Here is a 20,000-nt window from a genome sequence, read left to right as displayed (position 1 = left end):
CAAACAAAAGAGCCATATTCATCCACTTGGAATAACCACATATCGTTCCAAACTCTGATGTTCTCCTGCAGCGTGGACGTTCCATGGGGCCAAAGCAACACAGGACAGGACATTCTGGCTTCCTGACCATGATGAGCCCAGGTGCTTCTATAGAAGTCTAATGATGGATTTAGGAGACCAGTTGACATGATAGAAAGTGTGTTATGTGGACCTTTCAATCATATAGTTCAGTGCCACATTGCAATATATTAATTTTCTAACCATCTGGGATAGCTGCCATATTGGGATTAGTTATCTTATAGATCAAGTCTGTGCTTTCCCCTCCTCTTATCCTAGGCATAGCATGGTAAGCTTCTCATCACCTAAAAACCGCTTCTCTAACTCCACCTTTCAAGCAGAGAAGCTGGTCACCTGAAATATCATCTGTGATGAAGGAACATGCCAAACAGTGCTACTCCCCCTGTTTAAAAAAACACACCATACCCATACTATATTAGGTTCATCCATCTGTCCTCCAATTATTAAGACATTTAGAAAAGCTATAGGTAACTCAGAAGTGTTATATGCTTTCAGAATACCATGCAAATCAACTGAAAGAAGATTTAAGCAACAGGAAATGAACCTCATTAGTAATTAATATTGAGAGTAACTTCATGAGTAATTAACCTTGAGAGGGAGCACCTATCTCCCCAGGGTGCTCAGACAAATCTGGTTACTTCCACTACATTTCGGCAGAAGGCCAGTTGAAAGAGGTACTAATGAGTGAACTTTTCTTGGCAAAATTCAGATTTAGCCCAACACGTATGTTAGGGCATCTCTCAGAGAACTCCCAGAAAGTTTCATTCATTCAAAGTAGTGAAATATATAGTCGGGTATATAAGTAGAAAAAAATGAAATAAAGTCAACCAAAAAAACTGGGTTGACATCCATGGGCCAATGCTGGAAAGAGATGACAAAACAAAAACTCTGCTTCAATGAGCTCTGCACCTCCTCCCATTTGGGGCACTTGGGGTGGAGTAAAGGTCGTTTTAATAGGGTATTATTGAATACAGTTGAGAAAATTGGTGGTCATTTAAATATGGGGTTGACTGTATAAACTTTGTGAAGTTGGTAGCCATTTTTAATAGGGTCTTATTGTATACGTTTTTATAAGCTCAACACGGATCACACTGGTTGGTAGGACGAGAACTGGAATGCACTCATGCCTGAAAGCATTCAAAATTCATATAAAATTGGGGGCTAGTAAGATCCCAGGAATAGAGCTGTGCAATAGTTGTTTCAACTTGCCTGAATGTGCCCCATGGAGCTGAGTTACAATGAATTTCTCCTACCTTGGGTATGCCGCTGTCATGTAGGAGGATGACAGTGATTAAAACTAATTTGATGCAAAAATCATTGTTATGTTTAGGAAATCTGGGGGGAAAGGGAAGCAACATGGTTGGCTTTATAAGAAAAATGCAATCATATTGGGTTGAGAATTTGTTTAGGGTTTGTATGACCTACTGAGAATTGTTTTTACATGTTGCTCATGGAAAAGGGAGTGCTGCCTTGAGAGATGGTCAGAAGTTTTCTCCCCATATTTTAAGAGCCATTCTGTTATTTCTCAGGATATATCTGTTGAAGCAAAAGGGCTGCACCGGAGGAAGTAATGGGGTTCTGGGTTGTGCTATTTTTGTGTCACAGGGCCCAAAATTATTTATTTATTTATTTGCTTCATTTCTACCCTGCTTTTCTCCACCCCAGAGGCGACTCAAGGTGGCCTACAAATCAGCAAAATCCAATGCCACACAATAAACACATCTCATCAAAACAAACAATCTAAAAATACAAACAATTAAATCACTTATCAAGCAATTAAACAGATTAAAACCATATAAAATGCCAAGTCATAAACTCATGTGCAAAACTTAAACAGTAAAGCATTTTCAAGCCATTTTATTTAAGAATTAAAAGGCAATATTACTTTAACATAACTAAGATGTTATGTTACAAGTGTCAAACATAAGAAAGTTCTTTACCCCACCCCACCCCACCCCAAATCAATGTCCAGTTGGGATAAAGGAGGAGATGCTAATCTTTCAGTTATTTTCAATATTCTATCAAAGATAGAGGCTTGGAATCTCCAGAAGAGTAAATGTTTTCATAAACTTAGGCTGGATCTATACTGCCCTATATCCTAGGATCTGATTCCAGATTATCTGCTTTGAACTGGATTATATGAGTCCCCATTGTCCCAATCCGGCACCCTACAGCAGTGTACCAAGGGGTAGCTAGGAATTTTCCCTCCCTTTAACAGGGTTTTTTTTCACATACCATACACTGTTGAGGTTAATGGGTAATTAGGTGGAGCCATTAAATAGGCTGTCATGCAGAATATGGGGACACAATGTACATCTCGGTGTGCACTGAAGGCACCCCTTTTGGTGAAGGCCAGGAACAGGAATCCCCACTGGCGAGTTCGCTCAACCAATGTGGGAGCGAACAGAAATGGCCTTGGAGCTGCAGGGAAATAATGATCCCTAAAGGAGCAAAGGTGACCTCTATACCATGTCTTGTTGCATAAAAGTTTATTTTTCCGCCATGTTGTTGTTGTTCTTCTCTTTGGAGGGCAGCCATGCAAATTTCTAAGGCCTCTTGGAATCTCAAACAATCTATTAACCTTTGAGGGTGGAGCATTTTAATAGGTCCTCCACCCCTGCAGGGATAGATTATAGCTGTAATATTTTGCCCTTACCTCCTGGGATATAGAACAGTGTAGAAGGGGCCTAAGCTAAGCAAAGAGCTCTATATCGTAGGTCTCTCTGCAACTCCCAATTCTACCAATACCATGCTGATACGTACATTCGCTGTAAAAATATTAAGTGAGATTGCGTACATATATGATTAGCAATTTAAACTTTTGTTAAATTTGGCTTAGGATCTCTTGGTAAATTCTTATCATTCGTATAAAGTAACAAAGAGGATTCTGAAACTCCCATTGATAGGGCAAACTAGGAAGGCAAATTAATCCTGAATCCCTGTATGGGCTATTTTTATTTATGTAAAGCATATTTTCCACACCTTGCTGTTAAAGGGAAGCTATCATGAGGGAGGAGGGAGGAATAAAACTGTTAACCTATCATTTGTAGAAGTTTCATATTTATCATGCTCTGCATATTACAAAAACCCTAAGCACAAAAGACACCTAGATAAGAATCTGTGTGAAAACCAATGAAATGGTTATATGTCGCAATCATAAACCCATGTTAGTCCTTGAAAATAAAGAGCCAATAGGCATGCAGGAAAGATATTTCATTATAGTTGTGTGTGTACAAACCTAAAGTGAAAGAGACCTGAACAGTTAACTTTAAAATAAGAAATCTTCATTGGAGTTTCACATGGTTATTGTTGGATTGTTGTAGGATTTTCGGGCTATATGGCCATGTTCTAGAGGCATTTCTCCTGACGTTTCGCCTGCATCTATGGCAAGCATCCTCAGAAGTAGTGAGGTCTGTTGGATCTAGGAAAAAGGGGTTTATATATCTGTGGAATGACTAGGGTGAGACAAAGGACTCTTGTCTGCTGGAGCTAGGTGTGGATGTTTCAACTGACCACCTTGATTAGCATCTTTTAGCCTAATATGTTTCCTTTGGCTTAAGTTTTTATGGATTTTACCAGCCTACTTCCAGAGGATGCATCCACAAGATCAAGGGAGGGAATCATGCAATCGTCCAGAATGTGCTGAACAATTGTTTCCAGCATTCCCCATCAACTGGCTGCCCAACTTTGGATGCTGTGAATTGGAGGGCAGAATCATTCTTACTTCTGCATTGGAGATTTGAGCTAGTGGAGGATAAGAAAATGTCTATACAGGGTCTAGTGTCATATCAAGGAATCTTTGGTAGTTCAATACAGTCAGGGGTAAGGAAGATTTAGTCACTTGGATGTTTTAGGCTACAACTTTCCCAAGTCATTGCCATTAGCCTTCCTTGCTAGGATGTCTGGAAGGTGCAGTCTCAAACATCTGATAGTCCAAAGATTCTCCATCTTGGCCAACTATGCTGCTTCAGATACATTTTTCCTAGAACTAATAAAAATGCTGGGGATAGATACAATGTGATGTGTTTCCTCTCGAAAAAGAGCAAACTCAGATGTTCCTGAGCTACAATCCCCAAAGCTCTGTAGGTTACAAAAGCAAGGACATGTGGGAGTTGAAGTCACCCCCTTCCCCCCAAATTCTGGAAAGGCACAGAGTCTATTACTTGGCTTTCCCTTTCTGCCTAAGCTTTATGGCTCACCATGCATCCTCAGATGGAAGCAGACTTCTGCGAGCAAAATTTTCCTTGGAAATAAGTTGGACCTTACCTTGCTTCACGAATCACACATTTAGATATGCATCTTTATGAGCTGCCCTTCCATATTATGGGGCTGTTAATCCCACATATCAACATGCAGTCAGGGGCTGGACTGAGCTTTTGTTGTCTTCTAAAATCCTAGGACTCTTCTAATCAAAGCTGTAGCTATAGTATTGGCTCTTATGACCACCTAGAGAACCTTTGCAGCTACATTAAATGCATTTTTCACTAAGTAGATTAATATGTTATAAGTCCCTTGCTGCAATAAACAAATGGTTAGAACATTAAACTGAACTAATTTAATGATATTGTAAATATAACAGACTCTTAACTCATAGTATAAAAGTTGGTATAGACTTTCAGCAAAGCAGTGTTTGAAAGAAAGCCTTTATATTTCTAGCTCAAGAATACTTAGATCTATTTTGTAAGTACAAAGTAAATGATGTTTTATGGAAAATAACTTCCACAATATTTTTCCCCCTGGTCCATCATTAGTAACAGACCAATGAATTAGAATATCATTATTATTTGTGAGCCTACTAAGCAGGGACGCTGGGTGTTATGCCTTCAAAACTGGTCAAAACATAGTTAGATAAACAATGGTTTTGGTAGAATGGACACACTGAGATCCTAAAATATTTAACAATACTTTTCTGTATATGTGTATGACAATCTAACAATAAAATACATGCATGTAAAATTCTCAGCTGAAATGGGACACACTTGTTTCCTAATTTTTCCACACACATAATTTATTGGAAGAAGTTATCAAAACACAAATGAAGAAAAAACCAAAAACATATTTCACCATTTCATCTGAAACTGAAGTGTGTGCATCATACTGAAGTACAAGTATTATTTGAAACAATGATTGTGGATCAATTCAGGTACTTTGGTGACAACAACCAATTCACAAAAGTCTTTGCATACATAGATGACTTTATTGCCTATTCCTTCAGTATTACAATTAATTTCTTCAAGCTGTATCCTGGAAATTGACTCATTCACTAGGTTGCACAGACACAGGCATCAGCTTGACAGAGGAATATTAAACAATAAGGTAGATATTTGGATCCAGATTTTAGGGCTTTATCATGTAGGATCGTGGAGGGATTACTTGGAATCACAGAGGAAGGCAAAAGTTGTAAAGTCCTGTTTTACCATTCAGTCTTTCTCCTCATTTGAAAAATCTGGGGCTTCAGGACATGGATGTTTCATATTTTTGTTGTTGCCATTGATTTCTCCATCATCTAAACTTTAATGAAATACCAAGATTCTATGTTCTTATTCTGAATGAGACTTCACACTTTGTCAACACATCATCATTCAGTCGACATAAGATGGGTTGTCACACATACTTCCAAATGGATACAACTGGGTGCTTGACACTGAAGCAAAGATACAGTGGAAAAAGGAAGGAGAGAAAGATGTGTAGACAGCAGCAACTGATGGCAAACACTGTGATTTGGGGACTATTGACTACCAGCTATTTGCTTTTCCTGTTTCTTTTGCATGTATGGAACTTATTTTAATAACAAATTGGGAACACAATCTTAGAGACCTACGTGTAAGCCCCATTAAACTGAGAGACATTTCTGGATAAAGCTGTAAAACAGGGATGGACAACTGTAACCTTCTAGTTGTTTTGTGAATGTAAGATCCATCAGACTTCTTTAGTAAAAATCCATAATGCAACATGCTGGCAGTTGGGGTCCAAGACTTGGAGTGCCACAGTTGTCTTTCCTGGCTTATAGAAGTGCACTCTAAAATTCTCATCTCCAAATATTTGTTCCTAGCTTTTCAATACATTTATATTCATGTGCCATTTAATTGCTATTGCCCATTTTGGAAGTTGAAAACATTAATTACAACATTAGCTGTTGTTATATCTGCAAATGTAGAGAATTTAAAGAAACAACAAAACAATACCTGGAACATCCGTGAAGGTCTCGCCAAGGACAGACACATGAAAATGTAATTTCATCTCTTTCATTTTCAGCAGCACTTGAAAAAAACTTTCTGGATCTTTATCATGTTCCCTTGAAATAAAATAAAGTGTACCTTGACTTTTGGACTATTTATTCATAGAGAACATCACATTTATCACAATATTATGCTTCATCAGAACAATGTTACATTATATTCCAATTCTATTACAGAATGTCAGACTTCAAGACGCTCTTGAGCTGCAATTTTTATCTCTCTTACTTAAACGTTAACCTTCTCTGAAAACAGTAATACAAATTTCCAGGTAGAGGAGTTTGTTGGCACTTTTCCACTCACATGTTGCAAGAGATAACACTCTTTAGATATCCTTGTCTTCTGAAAACAAAAGTTACACTTTCCTTCCAGTATAACAGAATGGGAAATGTGCAGCCTCCCAGAAGTTGCTAAAATGCAAATCCTGGCAGTACTTCTCATACACTATGCTGGCTAAGGCTGCTAGGAACTACAGTTCAACAACATATGGGGGGCCACACGATTTCAAACCTTTAGCTACTGTAAAATCTCAAAAATCCAGTATTTATTCATTTAAATTTCCACCAGCTCTTTCAAAATATCCAATTTTATATCTCATAATATCAGGATGGGCACAGGTCTCCTTACCGTGGCTCTAAAGCAATACATACATTTGAATCATCATTATCATTAGTTGAAAATAGGATCTCATTTAAGACCTGGTTCTGCATTGGGTATGATATCAAAGGGATCAATCAATCTGGTTTGGGGCACTATATTTTATGAAGGAAGTTGACAAAGCAGATGTGACTGACACACACAAAAAGAAGGCAAACAGAACATACCCAGACTTCAATTATTTTCCAAGAATAGGAGGATGAAACAAGAATAAATGTCACTCCACAACAGTAAACAACCATGATTAGAAGTAACTGGTTACACATAACTAATTAATAATAATAATAATAAATAATAATAATAATAATAATAATAATAATAATATACTTAATTTATATCCCACCACCATCTCTCTGAGGGGATTCGGGGCTGTTTATAAGGCACCCCAGGGTGCACATATAACATACAACAGGTAAATAACTATCTACATTTGATTATTATAATTAGTAATAATTATAATTCAGTGAGGGGTAAGTATACTTTTCTAGTCAAACTGTATATATTAAATAATTCTGAAGGGGTGGTGAAAGTAAAGCCCAAAAGTTACACGAAGTCCACAGGTTGTTTTCATGGTTCCCGGCACCCAAATTTCCCAGAACACCTCTTCTGGCAAAAAAGAGAGAATTGTCTGTGCTGCGAATAGGTTTCAACCCCTCCACTGCTTAAAATACCCCTCTTTTCTCCAAAAGCAGAAACAGATATATAGCCATTTCCTGGTTTATTTTGTTTCTCTGGCTTTTTGGGCAGTGTGAGTCCTAAAGACAGAAAATTGGGCCCTGGACCCCCACCACATTTGCCTAAGTATATCTGCTTGGAGGTTGAGATTTGCACTATCATTCAGACTCCAGCAGGAATATCAACCTCTTTTCTATCAATTGTTTAGAAGACAAGTCTATATCAAGCACACTATGTAAACAGTTGAGAAAGTCATAGCCCAATACTCACCACATTCAGTTGAAAGTAAACCTCATGCATTTGAGGGATTAACTCTTAAGTAAGTACACAGAGGATTGCTGCCTTTTGGTGATCACAGGGAAGAAACATTCACCCCCACCCTCCTCTTCCCACTAAATGAAGCATCTTAGGATGCATCATGATACAAAATAATTTTATACATAACTGGCACGTGTGCAAATCTCTAAAGGTATTGTGCATGTTGAAAGGGTTATAAATAAGCTGAGCTAAAAGCAATATTAAAAAGGTCAATCTTAATCTTCTTAAAACATTTAACAAAGGAGCTTTCTAATATTTCACTGGTACAGAAAACTCAAAATGGGTGAGGGGGTGGGAGGAAAGGTTTAATGCTGCTTTTCAAATATGTAGTGCTGAATCAATGCACTTTCTCTACAAATTCAGCAGGAAAACCTCGTTTTCAGGTCTTGTTCCTCAGTTGGTAGGATAGGGCATCCCATGAACAATAGTTCCTCAAAATTGGTGTTGAAATGTCTGATTTTTTCACTCATCATAGAGTTGGTTGATTTCTGACGGTCACGACAGAATAAAAAGTATGAAAGAGACAGTCCTGCTACTGCCTCTGAAGTCAAATGTCAACTATTGGTTATATTTTCTGTTTTCTATGAGAATCTTGGTAAAATAACTGTAGTGAGTACTAAGTAGTTGACATGGCCAAATATTAAGTATGTCTTAGTAGTAGGTATGGAGCAGGCTGACATTTGGCAGCTGATCTACACAGATTAAAACTCTAGTAAGATTCATTCATAGATTTATACAGAGATACTGTATTCTTGAGCTATGGATGTGTACATGCATATGAATAGATAGATCTCTGTGAAAAACTAGAATGGACAGGAAAACAATATTAGTATGATCTCTCTAAAATGCTAGCTTTGGTAACAAAAATAGGTTAAGAGTCACATGGATTATTATGGTAAAGCTCCAGGATTGTTCAATTCATATTTCTGAACATAGGAAAAATTCTGAGACATGCACCTGGAAGAGAGAAGTGATATTCAATAGGAAAGGCGAAATTGGCAAGCTCTCAGTCATGATGGATGAATGGATGGCTACTCGTAATTTTGGAGGTGCACTACTTCCAGAATCAGAGGCACTGTGCCTCTGAATACCAGCTGTTGGGCATAACACCAGGAGAGGGCTATTGCCCTCATTTAATCTATGTCCCACTTGTGGGTTTCCCACAGGTATCTGATTGGCCACTGTTGGAAACAGCATGCTAATTCATTCAGTGTTGTTGGCAAGGCAGGTGGTAGTAACTGGCACAGGTGTAAAAATCAACGTACACGATCACTTTGTTTGTGAGATAATTATAAAAGGAAGCTACCACAGACTGCCTTCTCAGATGGTGTGAATGTTCCAACACATGCCAAATTCTTCATATCCTGGAAAATCTTGAACTGGGGTTAAGCCAGGAAGTGTAACTTCTTATTTATAGAGGCACATATGATAACACTCATCATTACCAAAAATTATTCTGCAAAAGGTATCTTACTTCTAGTGGCTTGTTTAAATCACAGGTAATTATGGTCCTCCAGATGTTCCTGGACTGCACTTCCCATCATTCCTCACTTCAGCTGGCTAGGGCTAAATGGCGCGACAATCCAACAACACTTGGAGAGTCATGGGTGTCAAATCCCTGAGATAAATCATTGATCTAACCATCACAGAAGGTGTCAAAGAGGAATACAAGTGAGAATCAAACCCAGTTGTAAAAGCCTAGGGCCTTCAAATGCCATCAGAGGAAAAGCAACCTAATGCCTAATGGATAATAAAACGAGTGCCTTTGAAAAACTACTATGAAGAGATCTTTATTGATGCTTCTGATTAGTGGCCACAGGAAAAGTAAAAAAGCACAAATAGGTAAAAGAGAAAAAAATCAAGATTATGGACTTGCCAAGACAGGTGAGTAAGACATTTGAGTGCTTTAAAAAAGCAAGTCTACAACATCAGGATGCTATTGTCAAACAGGGAGAGACACAACAGTCACTAAAGGATCGTGTCCTTCTAGATGTTCATAGAATCATAGAGTTGGAGGCTATTGCAAGGGTGATGCAGTCCAACACACTGCCATATACCATCAAACACTCCCAACAAATGGCCATTTTTATATTCTGTTTGAAACCTCTAGAGAAGGTGACTCTCACTCTGGGGGAGAATATTTCAGTGTTAAACTGCTCTTACCATAAGGATGTTTTTCCTAAGTTTAGGTGGGATATATTTTCCTGCAGTTTGAATCCATTGCTCCATATCTCAAGGGCAGCAGAAAACAAGCTCACTGTGTCCTCAATATGGCATACTTTCAAATATTTAAACATGGCTATGTAACAGTGCTCCATGCAGTTATGCCGGCCACATGACCTTGCAGGTGTCTACGGACAACGCCAGCTCTTCGGCTTAGAAATGGAGATGAGCACCACACCCCAGAGTCAGACACGACTGGATTTCATGTCAGGGAAAAACCTTTACCTTTACCTATGTGCCTCTTAACCTACCCAGCTCTCTAAATCACTCCTATTAGGACTTGGCTTCCAACATTTACCATGTCGTTGGACTGTAACATTTGTCAACCCTTGATAGCACAGCTGTTGGTTAGAGATAATGGGAGATGCAGTCTAAAAACATCTGGAAGGCCACGCCTGGCTCCTGGCTTTAAAGGCTATAAACAATGATGGTTTAACGCCAGAAGGCTGAGAAAAATGTGTACATGTGTGTGACAAAATCAGACAAATATCATAACCTTCAAACTGTCCTAATTCTGTTGGAACAGCAATGTTTTTCAGTGCCCGAGGAACCTACTTCCCACTGTCCAATAAATTCATTTTTTTACAGTGTTCTTTTTATGGCCATCCAATCCATGCCACACATGCATCATTCACAAAATAAAAATGAAGTCCTTGGTGTTGAATAAAGATCTGTATATCTTTATAGGAATAGTGTGATACGAAAAACAGCAACTGTTGATCATATAAAACTCTTCACATGACCTATTCATTCCCCTTCCAAATTTTAAAAGTAAGTATTAAATGCTAAATACATTGCTTAATTGTTGCTGTTGTTAGTTTGCATCCCTATTTCTCCAGTCTCTTCTTTACATTGAGGGGTCCGAGATGTAGAAAGGGACTGTATGGGATTTTAGCAGGGCAAAACCTACATTTCTTGATCTCTACATAAGAAACAGAATACTATCTATGTCACAGTTCAGCTTGTGTAGTGATCCACTTATAGCATTTCTCTTGGTGAAGGTAAGGATCACACTCTCATTCTTTGCTCTTAAAATCTCTACTACCTTCTGCTGCTATTATTAATCTTAAATCTTCTATTTCACCCCATCCCAGTCTGGTGTCTTTTATCAGTTAAAAAAATTAAAAAATAACAAATATAAAAGTTAAAAAGGTGATTAAACTAACTAACTAAATTAAAATTAATTAAAGATATAAACAATAAAAACTACAGGCACCAGATCCTGTCTGATCTTGGAAGCTAACCACAGTCAGTCCTGGTTAGTCCTGGGATGAGAAACTGCCAATGAATATCAGGTACTGAAGGCTATATGTGAGAGGAAGGAACTGAAAAAAGAGATTTGAGTATTCATTTTTTGAGAAAACCCTATGGAATTCATGGAGTCATCAAAGGTCAACAGGCTACTTGAAGACACACATCCTATTACGTCTATAGCTTCTCAAAGCACTACGTTTTTGAATAAATTTATCTATGAATGTATCAATAAGTAATTAAAATACAAATAATTTTTAATAATAATATTACCAAACCAGAACAAAACTAGTATTGTGGTGATCATGAGACACAGGAAGAGATAGGGAGAGACAAGGGGATTGTTTCACCCTTGTCTCCATATACTTCTTCAACAGTGCTAGTGGCTCAAAGAGGAAGCTTCAATCAGCACAGATGGAATTGTGCTCAACCACTGTCAGAGAACATGGATAACTGTGTGTGTGTGTGGGGGGGGGGGGGGGGGAGCAGCCTCCCATTTTCAGGGCTGGGTTGAACAGCTCCAAGCACGATGGTAGCCTAAACACTGACTTCCTTTGCTGAAAGGCCTCGGGGTCTCCTCTGACCATTATTCAAACAGGATTAGTCATACTAAGTGTGTTCCCTCACAGGACTACAATACAGTCAAAAGTTAATTTGAGTTGGTACTTCATATTACTGAAATGTTGGCCTTCCAGCAGCAGTGACACAAATTCTACTGATTTTCATGCTGCACATAAATGTGGTGCCTTTCTTAAATGAAATTACTTTGGTACAGTGCAGTTCCAACTAATTTTTTCCAAGTAAAACCATGCCTTTATTACAAATGTATTAGACAAGTTTTTTCCCCCCAAGCTGGTACATTCCAAGATTTCTGCCCCTTATCAGCACATTACTTACTATACCACAGTTAGTTCTCTTAAATTACACAAGGCTTCCCCAAGTTTTGTTGGACTGCAGTTCCCATCAGGGGAGCTGAAATCCAAAACACCTGGAAGAAGGTACCAGATTGGGAAAGACTGGTTTGCATCAAATGGAATTGGCTAGGAGAAAACTTCTTGTTTTGCTCCATTCAGTAAACATTTCAGTATTTTAGGAAAATTTCTCCCCATGAATATTCCTGACTTTAGCAACATTTGCACTATCAAAATCTTCACTGAAAATCAGAACCAGATCTTCTGCAGTGATTCCACAAAGTAAATACAAATTAAGGAGAGGAGACAGCAAAAAGTAGCATGAAACCAATTTTGGAAACATTTTCATCCTTTCATCTTTGTTACAGTGCCTTATACATAGTTTTAGTAATACTTTGCCCTATGGATTTAAAAGGGGCTAGTTGAGGGTACAGCATTTTTCTAACTTTACAAAAAGAGGACTATTTTTTTTATTCTGCACTGGGCCCAGGTACATTTTTTAAGTTATATGTCTCTGAATGTCCTTCCATCACAGCCTTTCAAATGATAGTAACTTATCAACGAATGAAGCTGGTTAGGGGAGCCACTTAACAATTTGTTATTGCATACCTTCAAGTGGATCATCACAAAGAAAACTATAAATGGATCAGGGAGCAATCCAACTCTGAAATCACATTAAATTGAGGTCATTGTACTTTGGCCATATCATGAAACAAAATGATTAAGATCAGAACCAAGAGGAAAGCAGGAGGAAACATGAATATTGATTTACAAGTGGAGCCCTCAGTGGTGCAGTGGGTTAAACCGCTGAGCTGCTGAACTTGCTGACCGAAAGGTTGGTGGTTCCAAACCGTGGAGTGGGGTCAGCTCCTGTTGTTAGCCCCAGCTTCTGCTGACCTAGCAGTTCAAAAACATGCAAATGTGAGTAGATCAATAGGTACCCCTTCTGCAGGAAGGTAACGGTGCTCCATGCAGTCATGCTGGCCACATGTCCTTGGAGATATTTACAAACAACGCCAGCTCTTCGGCTTAGAAATGGAGATGAGCACCATCCCCCAGAATCAGATATGACTAGACTTAAGGGAAACCTTTACCTTTTTAGAGTCTATCAAGGAATCAGAGGTCTGGGGTCTGCAGGAAGTGAACAGAGCTATTAGTCACCAGCTCTCTTGGAAGTCTCTCCCTCATTACTGTAGTTGTTGTAGTATGCCTTGAAGTCATTCCAAGCTATGGAGAACCTAAGCCAAAACGAGTAGATTTAATCCAGTGGTGACTTGGCATAAACAGAAAAATATTGATACTCAAGATGGAGGAAATAGGTTACCCTTGTATACCCTCAGAGATGAAAACTGAGAACTGTATGGCCAAGCAAACATCAGACTATGTTAAAGCTGGCCAAAGTTATTCATGAAGAAGGATCCACAAGCTAGGTAAGGTTAAAGTAGATTGCTATTTCTTGGACCTACAAGGACAAGCAAGATTCTGTCCCAGCTCTCCCTACTCCTTGTTATGCCAACAGAGTACATACTCCTCTTGCACACTGAACTCAGTTCCAAAAGACTCACTAAGTCACTGGATACGCTTTGGAAGAAGTGGGAGACTACAGCACGTAAGAAAGAAAGATCAATAAATTTGAAATCCTCAGAATTCCCCAAGATGTAGTGCTGCCTAATAGCATGTAACTGCCACTTGATACAACTGAATGCCTCTTAAAGCAAGCAAGGAGGATAAAATAATAAGGCAGAGTTAAAAGAACAAAATTAAAATGTGATAATTAAAAACAATACAAAAAGCTCATAAGAAAAAGTACAGCAGGGACACCTGTTGCAAAGAGTTTTTCAAGAAAAAGTCATGTTTGAAGGGATTTGTTATTTGTTGTTATGTGACCCTATAATACAGCTTTCTTGACAAGATTTGTTCAGGGTGGGTTTACCATTGCCTTCCTCTGGGAATGAGGGGGTGTAACTTGCTCATGGTAACTCAGTGGGTTTTGTGGCTGAGAAGGGATACGAACCCTAGACTTCCAGAGTCCTAGCCCAACACTCAAATCACAGCACCATGCAGCCTTGCTTTAACAAGAATCACCTTATTTATCCATGCATTGTCTATCCCTTGTGTGTTCTCTAGAAAGCCCAACATAACCTCATTTATCATTTAATTGATCCTAGGTAAAGGTAAAGGTTTCCCCTTGACATTAGGTCTAGTCATGTTTGACTTTGGGATGTGGTGCTCATCTTCATTTCTAAGGTGAAGAGCCAGCATTATCCATAGATGTCTCCAACGTCATGTGGCCGGCATGACTGCATGGAGCACTGTTATCTTCCCATTGAAGTGGGACCTATTGATCTACTCACATTTGCATGTTTTTGAACTGCTAATTGGGCAGAAGCTGGGGCTAACAGTGGGAGCTCACCCCGCTCCCCAGACCCGAACCACGAACCTTTCAGTCAGCAAGTTCAGCAGCTCAGCAGTTTAATCTACTGCGCCACCAGGGGCTCTAGACACTCATTAAAACAAAAAACATACTAAGGCTATCCAGAATGTGAAAAAAATTATGCGCATCTCCTATACTTCCACCCAGCCTTCCCTCTCTGATCCCCCAAGTTACATAACTTTTGCATTATAGCCAACTTCCATTCCTTGGAGAGATGGGCAACTGGTTGGATAATATAGAAAAGGTATACATACATTCTATCACTCATACTGTTTTCAAAGAGAAAGAGGATTCTGCTAAGGCGTAGTGGGTCCATTTCACTTACGGAAGCTCTATCTATATAGGAGAGGCCCCTGTCCTTCATACCTTTCATTCGTGAACAATCAATTGTCATAAGTGTCGCTGAGAGAGGCAGATCTGCATCCTAAGACTTTTGGTCTTGTGAAAATATTATGGTGTGAAAAGACCGCAAGTTTTTCAGAAGATAATAGTGACGTATAAATAATATGAGAACATAATGCCTTTTGAGCTTCTTAAAATTCTTAGCTATCAGAATAGAAAATGATGAAAAAACAGTAAATAAAAGGAGAGCGTTGCTAAACCATTTGCGACTTATAAAAGTTAAAAATGCCTGCTCAGTGATCTTAATAAAACTTGTGGCAAATGTATCTAATACTTCCAGAAAGCGTAAGCCAAAGAACAAAAAATGCATTGTGTTGCTAAACCTGCCCGATCGCTTTCTGTAAACAAGATATTAACCATCACCAACATGAATTTAGGTCTTCAAAATTTTACACTTTTTTTGAAGGTCAGATAGCTATGCAACCGCTTAATAGGGAGAATCAAAGTGGTACCTCTGAATATCTCCAAGCTCTGATGGGCTTATGTTCTGCTCCTTAGGTGAGGTATTAGCAAAGCTTATTTATTTTCATTTCCAAGGCTTTTATTTGCCCGTTCCCTTGTGGTAAAGCTGATTTCCATGATGATTCCCTTCTTAATTTTAATACCCCTTTTTACTCATCATATAGACATAAGAATTTCTCCTAAAATAATGAAACCCTTCCAAAAGAAGCGAAGACGACCAAGAGGAAACGGAGAGAGAGGGGAAGTCAGCAAAGCTTACTTTTCAATTAATTGATCCTCTGTCATATGCGCACATGAAATATTTTTATATGCAGGGAAAATAAGGTTAATTAACATAAAAACCCTTCACTCGTCGAGGTGTTGAATTTTGTATTTTATCCATGCTGCTCTAAGCGCCTTGATTTCCCAGTAATGACCTAGTTCTCCTAATGAGTAACATTAACCCCTGGCTGTAGCTGTCCAGGACTTAATTGTCAACTGGAGCTGAAATAGGAGAGTTTGCCGATCAGCAGGTATGTGGTATATTAACTCATGTCATTTCAGACCCTAATAAATAAATCTGTTGCTAAGGCAACAGGAACATCAGCTGTATCACTTCTTTTGCGCTTTATAAAGGAAACTGCCTTTCACACCAAGCTCTTAAAAAGGAAATTAACTATATGTAACCATAATTAGAAGAAACATCATTTCTCATCTTGGAAACATATCTGCATTAATGAGAAAAGACATTGAAAGAGGGCGTAAAAATTCCCTGTTTTCTACCGTCATCACGGCAACTGAAATGATTTCTCTCCTCACGTGCAGGAATGCAAGTTGAGGTGCGCCCATATAAAAGGAACGTGAAATGGTGTGGTACTTAGGATGCGTGATGCACCAGGAAGTAAGCCCCGCTCAACTCAAGGAGACTTACTTTCCAAGTAAATCTGCGCAAGGTTCAACGTCTATGCTGCTGAGAGATAAGCACCAAATACTGTTGAGCTGATGCTAAATGAGCACAATATTGAAAGGGCACAAAGGGGCATGAAAAACAAGCACAACATAAGAGGAATGTCATAAATCATAGTGGGCAAAATGTGACCTGCCAAATATTGCTGGAATTCAAGTCCTAACAGCCTTAATATGCAAAGTCAGTGGTGAAGCATGCTGGGAACTGCAGTCTGGAGGGGCTCATTTTGCTCACCCCTTTCTTATGCAATTAGATCAGAATGATTAGATTTACTTTTCATCTTGTAGTATAATAATAGTTATTATTGTGCTTTGTGCCTTCAGAAGGACTACAACGTGATTCTACCAAATCTGTTTTATGTAGTATATATTTGAAGGGTTATGCAGGTTATGTTTGAGTTGTGTTTTCAGCTGTTTTCTAGAGACGCCGCAGTGATGCATTTAAACAGACTAGTCACCTTTGAAGGATCAGTAATGAAGTCACCTTGTGGTAGAATTATTGCATCAAAATGTTGCCACCTCCCTTAAGGGGACTATATGATTTCAGAAGATAGGTGAGATAATTATTATTGTGCTTTGTGCCTTGATGTTTCCTCCAGAATGCAATTCCACCAGTTTTGTAGTATATATTTATAATTAGGGGACAAACTGTACTTCATCTTGGCAAACTTGTAGCCCGAGTTCCATGGATGGCAAGATAACACAGGGTTTGCAACAGGATTATAAAACCACAATCTCCATGTTTCCATAGCACTGTGGTTCTCATCCTGTGGGTCCCAAGATGTTTTGGCCTTCAACTCCCAGAAGTCCTAACAGCTGGTAAACTGGCTGGGATTTTTGGGAGTTGTAGGCCAAAACACCTGGGGACCCACAGGTTGAGAACCATTGCCATAGCATCAAACCACAGCAATTAATATGCCATCAAACTGCATTAATTCAACAGAGTAGATGCAACCTTGGTCTACTAACTCCTTCCTGGCATGACTGGCCTGAAGCATCGCTCCTCCATTTTGTGTTCAATTGAATGGCCTTGGTTGTACTACAATACAGGTAATGGGGTAGAATCCCCCTGCAATCCTGAGCCATAATGGCACTTTAGAGATGCAGGACAGGTTGTGTATCATACTCAGCACTGTCTCGTAAGAAAGGAAAGAAGAACCTTGAGGAACAGATTGGAATTGTCCTTTCTGCAGAACAGTATCCAGGGAAGATGCCCTATTCTGCCTATTGGTCTGGTCTTGGCTCCTGATGGGATCTTTAAGTGCATTTCTGATTTTTACATCCCTGTTGAGTAACACAACCTGTAAATGCAGGAGTTGGGTAAACTGGTTGGTGATAGCCAGCTACAGCTTAGGGGATAATGTGAAGGGGAGACTTTGAGGGGAGAAAGGATACAAACTGAGGCTTATCTCTGAGAGAAGGCAGATGGGGAAAGATGGCCTAGAGACAGGAAAAGGATTGAAGAGAGATAGGGGAAAGATGACCTACAGATAGGGAAATGCTGTAATAGAGACAGGACACTCAGCCAGAGGGAAGAACTAAATAGGAATTTGAGGAGCTGTGAAGGATTAAATACTTCAGAGGTTAATATGTTATCTAAATGTGTCTTAATAAATTTCTACTTGTTTATTATTATTTTTTACAACTGTGTCTGTCTGTTCTTATTAAGTCTGATAGAGTTTCCGGTCACGCTTATGGCAAACCCACTAAACCCAAATAACATTACAGCAAACCCAACAATCCCATATTACAGTGAACCCACATGATCATGATTTAAATGGTGGATTTTAATATTGAGATAAATGTTTTTAATGTTTTATGTATGCGTATATAAATTCTTGTCCCGGCATTGAATGTTTGCCGTATATATGCTGTGCTCCGCCCTGAGACTCCTTCGGGGTGAGAAGGGCGGAATATAAATGTCTTAAATAATAATAAATAAATAATCACTGGTTCATATAGGAGTTAATTTCAGGCTACCCAACTACAGTCTGCAAAATTTAATATAAATGGACTACTTTTGATTGGAATACAGAAGAATGGATTAGGCTAATGGATTCAGCTCCTAAAACAGTAGCTACCTAAATCTAAAAATATAGTTTAGCCCTCCACGTTTGTGAGTTTGACTTTTGCAGATTTAATTATTTGTTGATTTGATTAAACTGTTCTCTTGAGGAATCTCTAGGTTCTCCAGTGTGACAGTATGGTCCATTAGTTATTGATCACAGATTCTTGCTGGAAGGTATCAGGATACTTAGATAGACCTGCTTTTCAATAAAAAAAGTATTTTTAATTCACATTTTTTTCCACTCATGGGGGTCTTGTGTCCCGAACCCCAGCAAATGTGGAGAGCTGGCTACATATCTTTATGTCTATATGAAATCATCAACAAAAGATGATGAAGTCTAATATATCATACTGTATTTCACCCAGGAGGTACAAGTGCAACAACATTCTTTATGGTATGATACTGGTTTTTTGAATGAATGATTTAAATCGCAGTCCCCAAGTTCCAAACATCTGATTTACAAATGACTCATAGTTAAGAACAAGGGTAAAGTAACAGGAAGTGAGAGAAATCTTCCCCTCAGAAGGAGAATTCACTCCTGAAAGAGTTTTCATGGGGAAAAGGTGTCTCCACTGAAGCTTTCTCACCAATCCTTGTTTTCACAAAAAGCCAAATTTGTCATAATCCAATTATCACAGGGACAGAAAGTGAGGTGAAATCTTTTGAACAGGGGCACAGACAGCAAACAAACACCACAGGGTGTTAGTCTTTCCCTCTGCTATCCAAAGCTAAAAATTCTATATTTTTGGCTGGAGTTACATTTAAAAAACATACCTACTCTGACTTACATACACATTTAACTTAGGAACAAACCCACAGTCCAGATCTTGTTCGTAACTTGAGGACTGCCTGTACTGACAACGACACTCCGACTCAGTCTTTCGATGCTTCTCATCAGTATACAAAACCACAGCACGATACTGGATGTACCTGATTCTGTACAGTTTGTTGCTGACACAGGAGGAGGTCATGGGTTCAGGGCATTCATTTGTAATGAATAGAGGTTAGCAACAATGTGTGATCTAGGCATGGATATATCACCATAAGCCTTGCTTCATTTTCAGCAGTATTCCTAATTAGATGAAGAAAAAGGAATCTTCACATTTTAAAATTAGAAGCATTTCTTTCATGGATGCAATACTACTAACATATACTCATGCCAAGAAATGGCTGAATTATAACGGTGGTGAGAAAGTATAGCATCCTGAAAGAGTAACAGCACACTTTGACAATATTTTTACACAGCTCCTTCACATCCTCCTTATTACATCAATTACCAAAACCTGGTGTTTGTTTAATGAGATCATTCCAGGGCCTCAGAAGGGAATATTTCAATCTGC

General features: G+C 38.8%; 1 protein-coding gene across 4 annotated transcripts in view; it reads right to left on the bottom strand.

Annotated features, from left to right (window-relative positions):
• Window positions 1–20,000, bottom strand: part of GTDC1 (glycosyltransferase like domain containing 1) — a 261,309-nt gene that overhangs the window by 46,388 nt on the left and 194,921 nt on the right. For 3 of the 4 annotated variants that reach the window (XM_060776212.2, XM_060776219.2, XM_060776226.2), the window contains one exon: window positions 6,264–6,373. The exons of the other annotated variant lie outside the window; for it this stretch is intronic. In XM_060776212.2, coding sequence (XP_060632195.2) covers window positions 6,264–6,373 — 110 coding nt within the window. The remainder of the gene's footprint in view (window positions 1–6,263; window positions 6,374–20,000) is intronic. 4 annotated transcript variants of the gene reach the window in all.

This window comes from Anolis sagrei, chromosome 1 (genome assembly GCF_037176765.1).
Source record: "Anolis sagrei isolate rAnoSag1 chromosome 1, rAnoSag1.mat, whole genome shotgun sequence".
Lineage (NCBI taxonomy): Eukaryota > Metazoa > Chordata > Lepidosauria > Squamata > Dactyloidae > Anolis > Anolis sagrei.
Note: the sequence above shows the minus strand (reverse complement) of the source record. Positions and strands in the feature narration are given on the sequence as shown.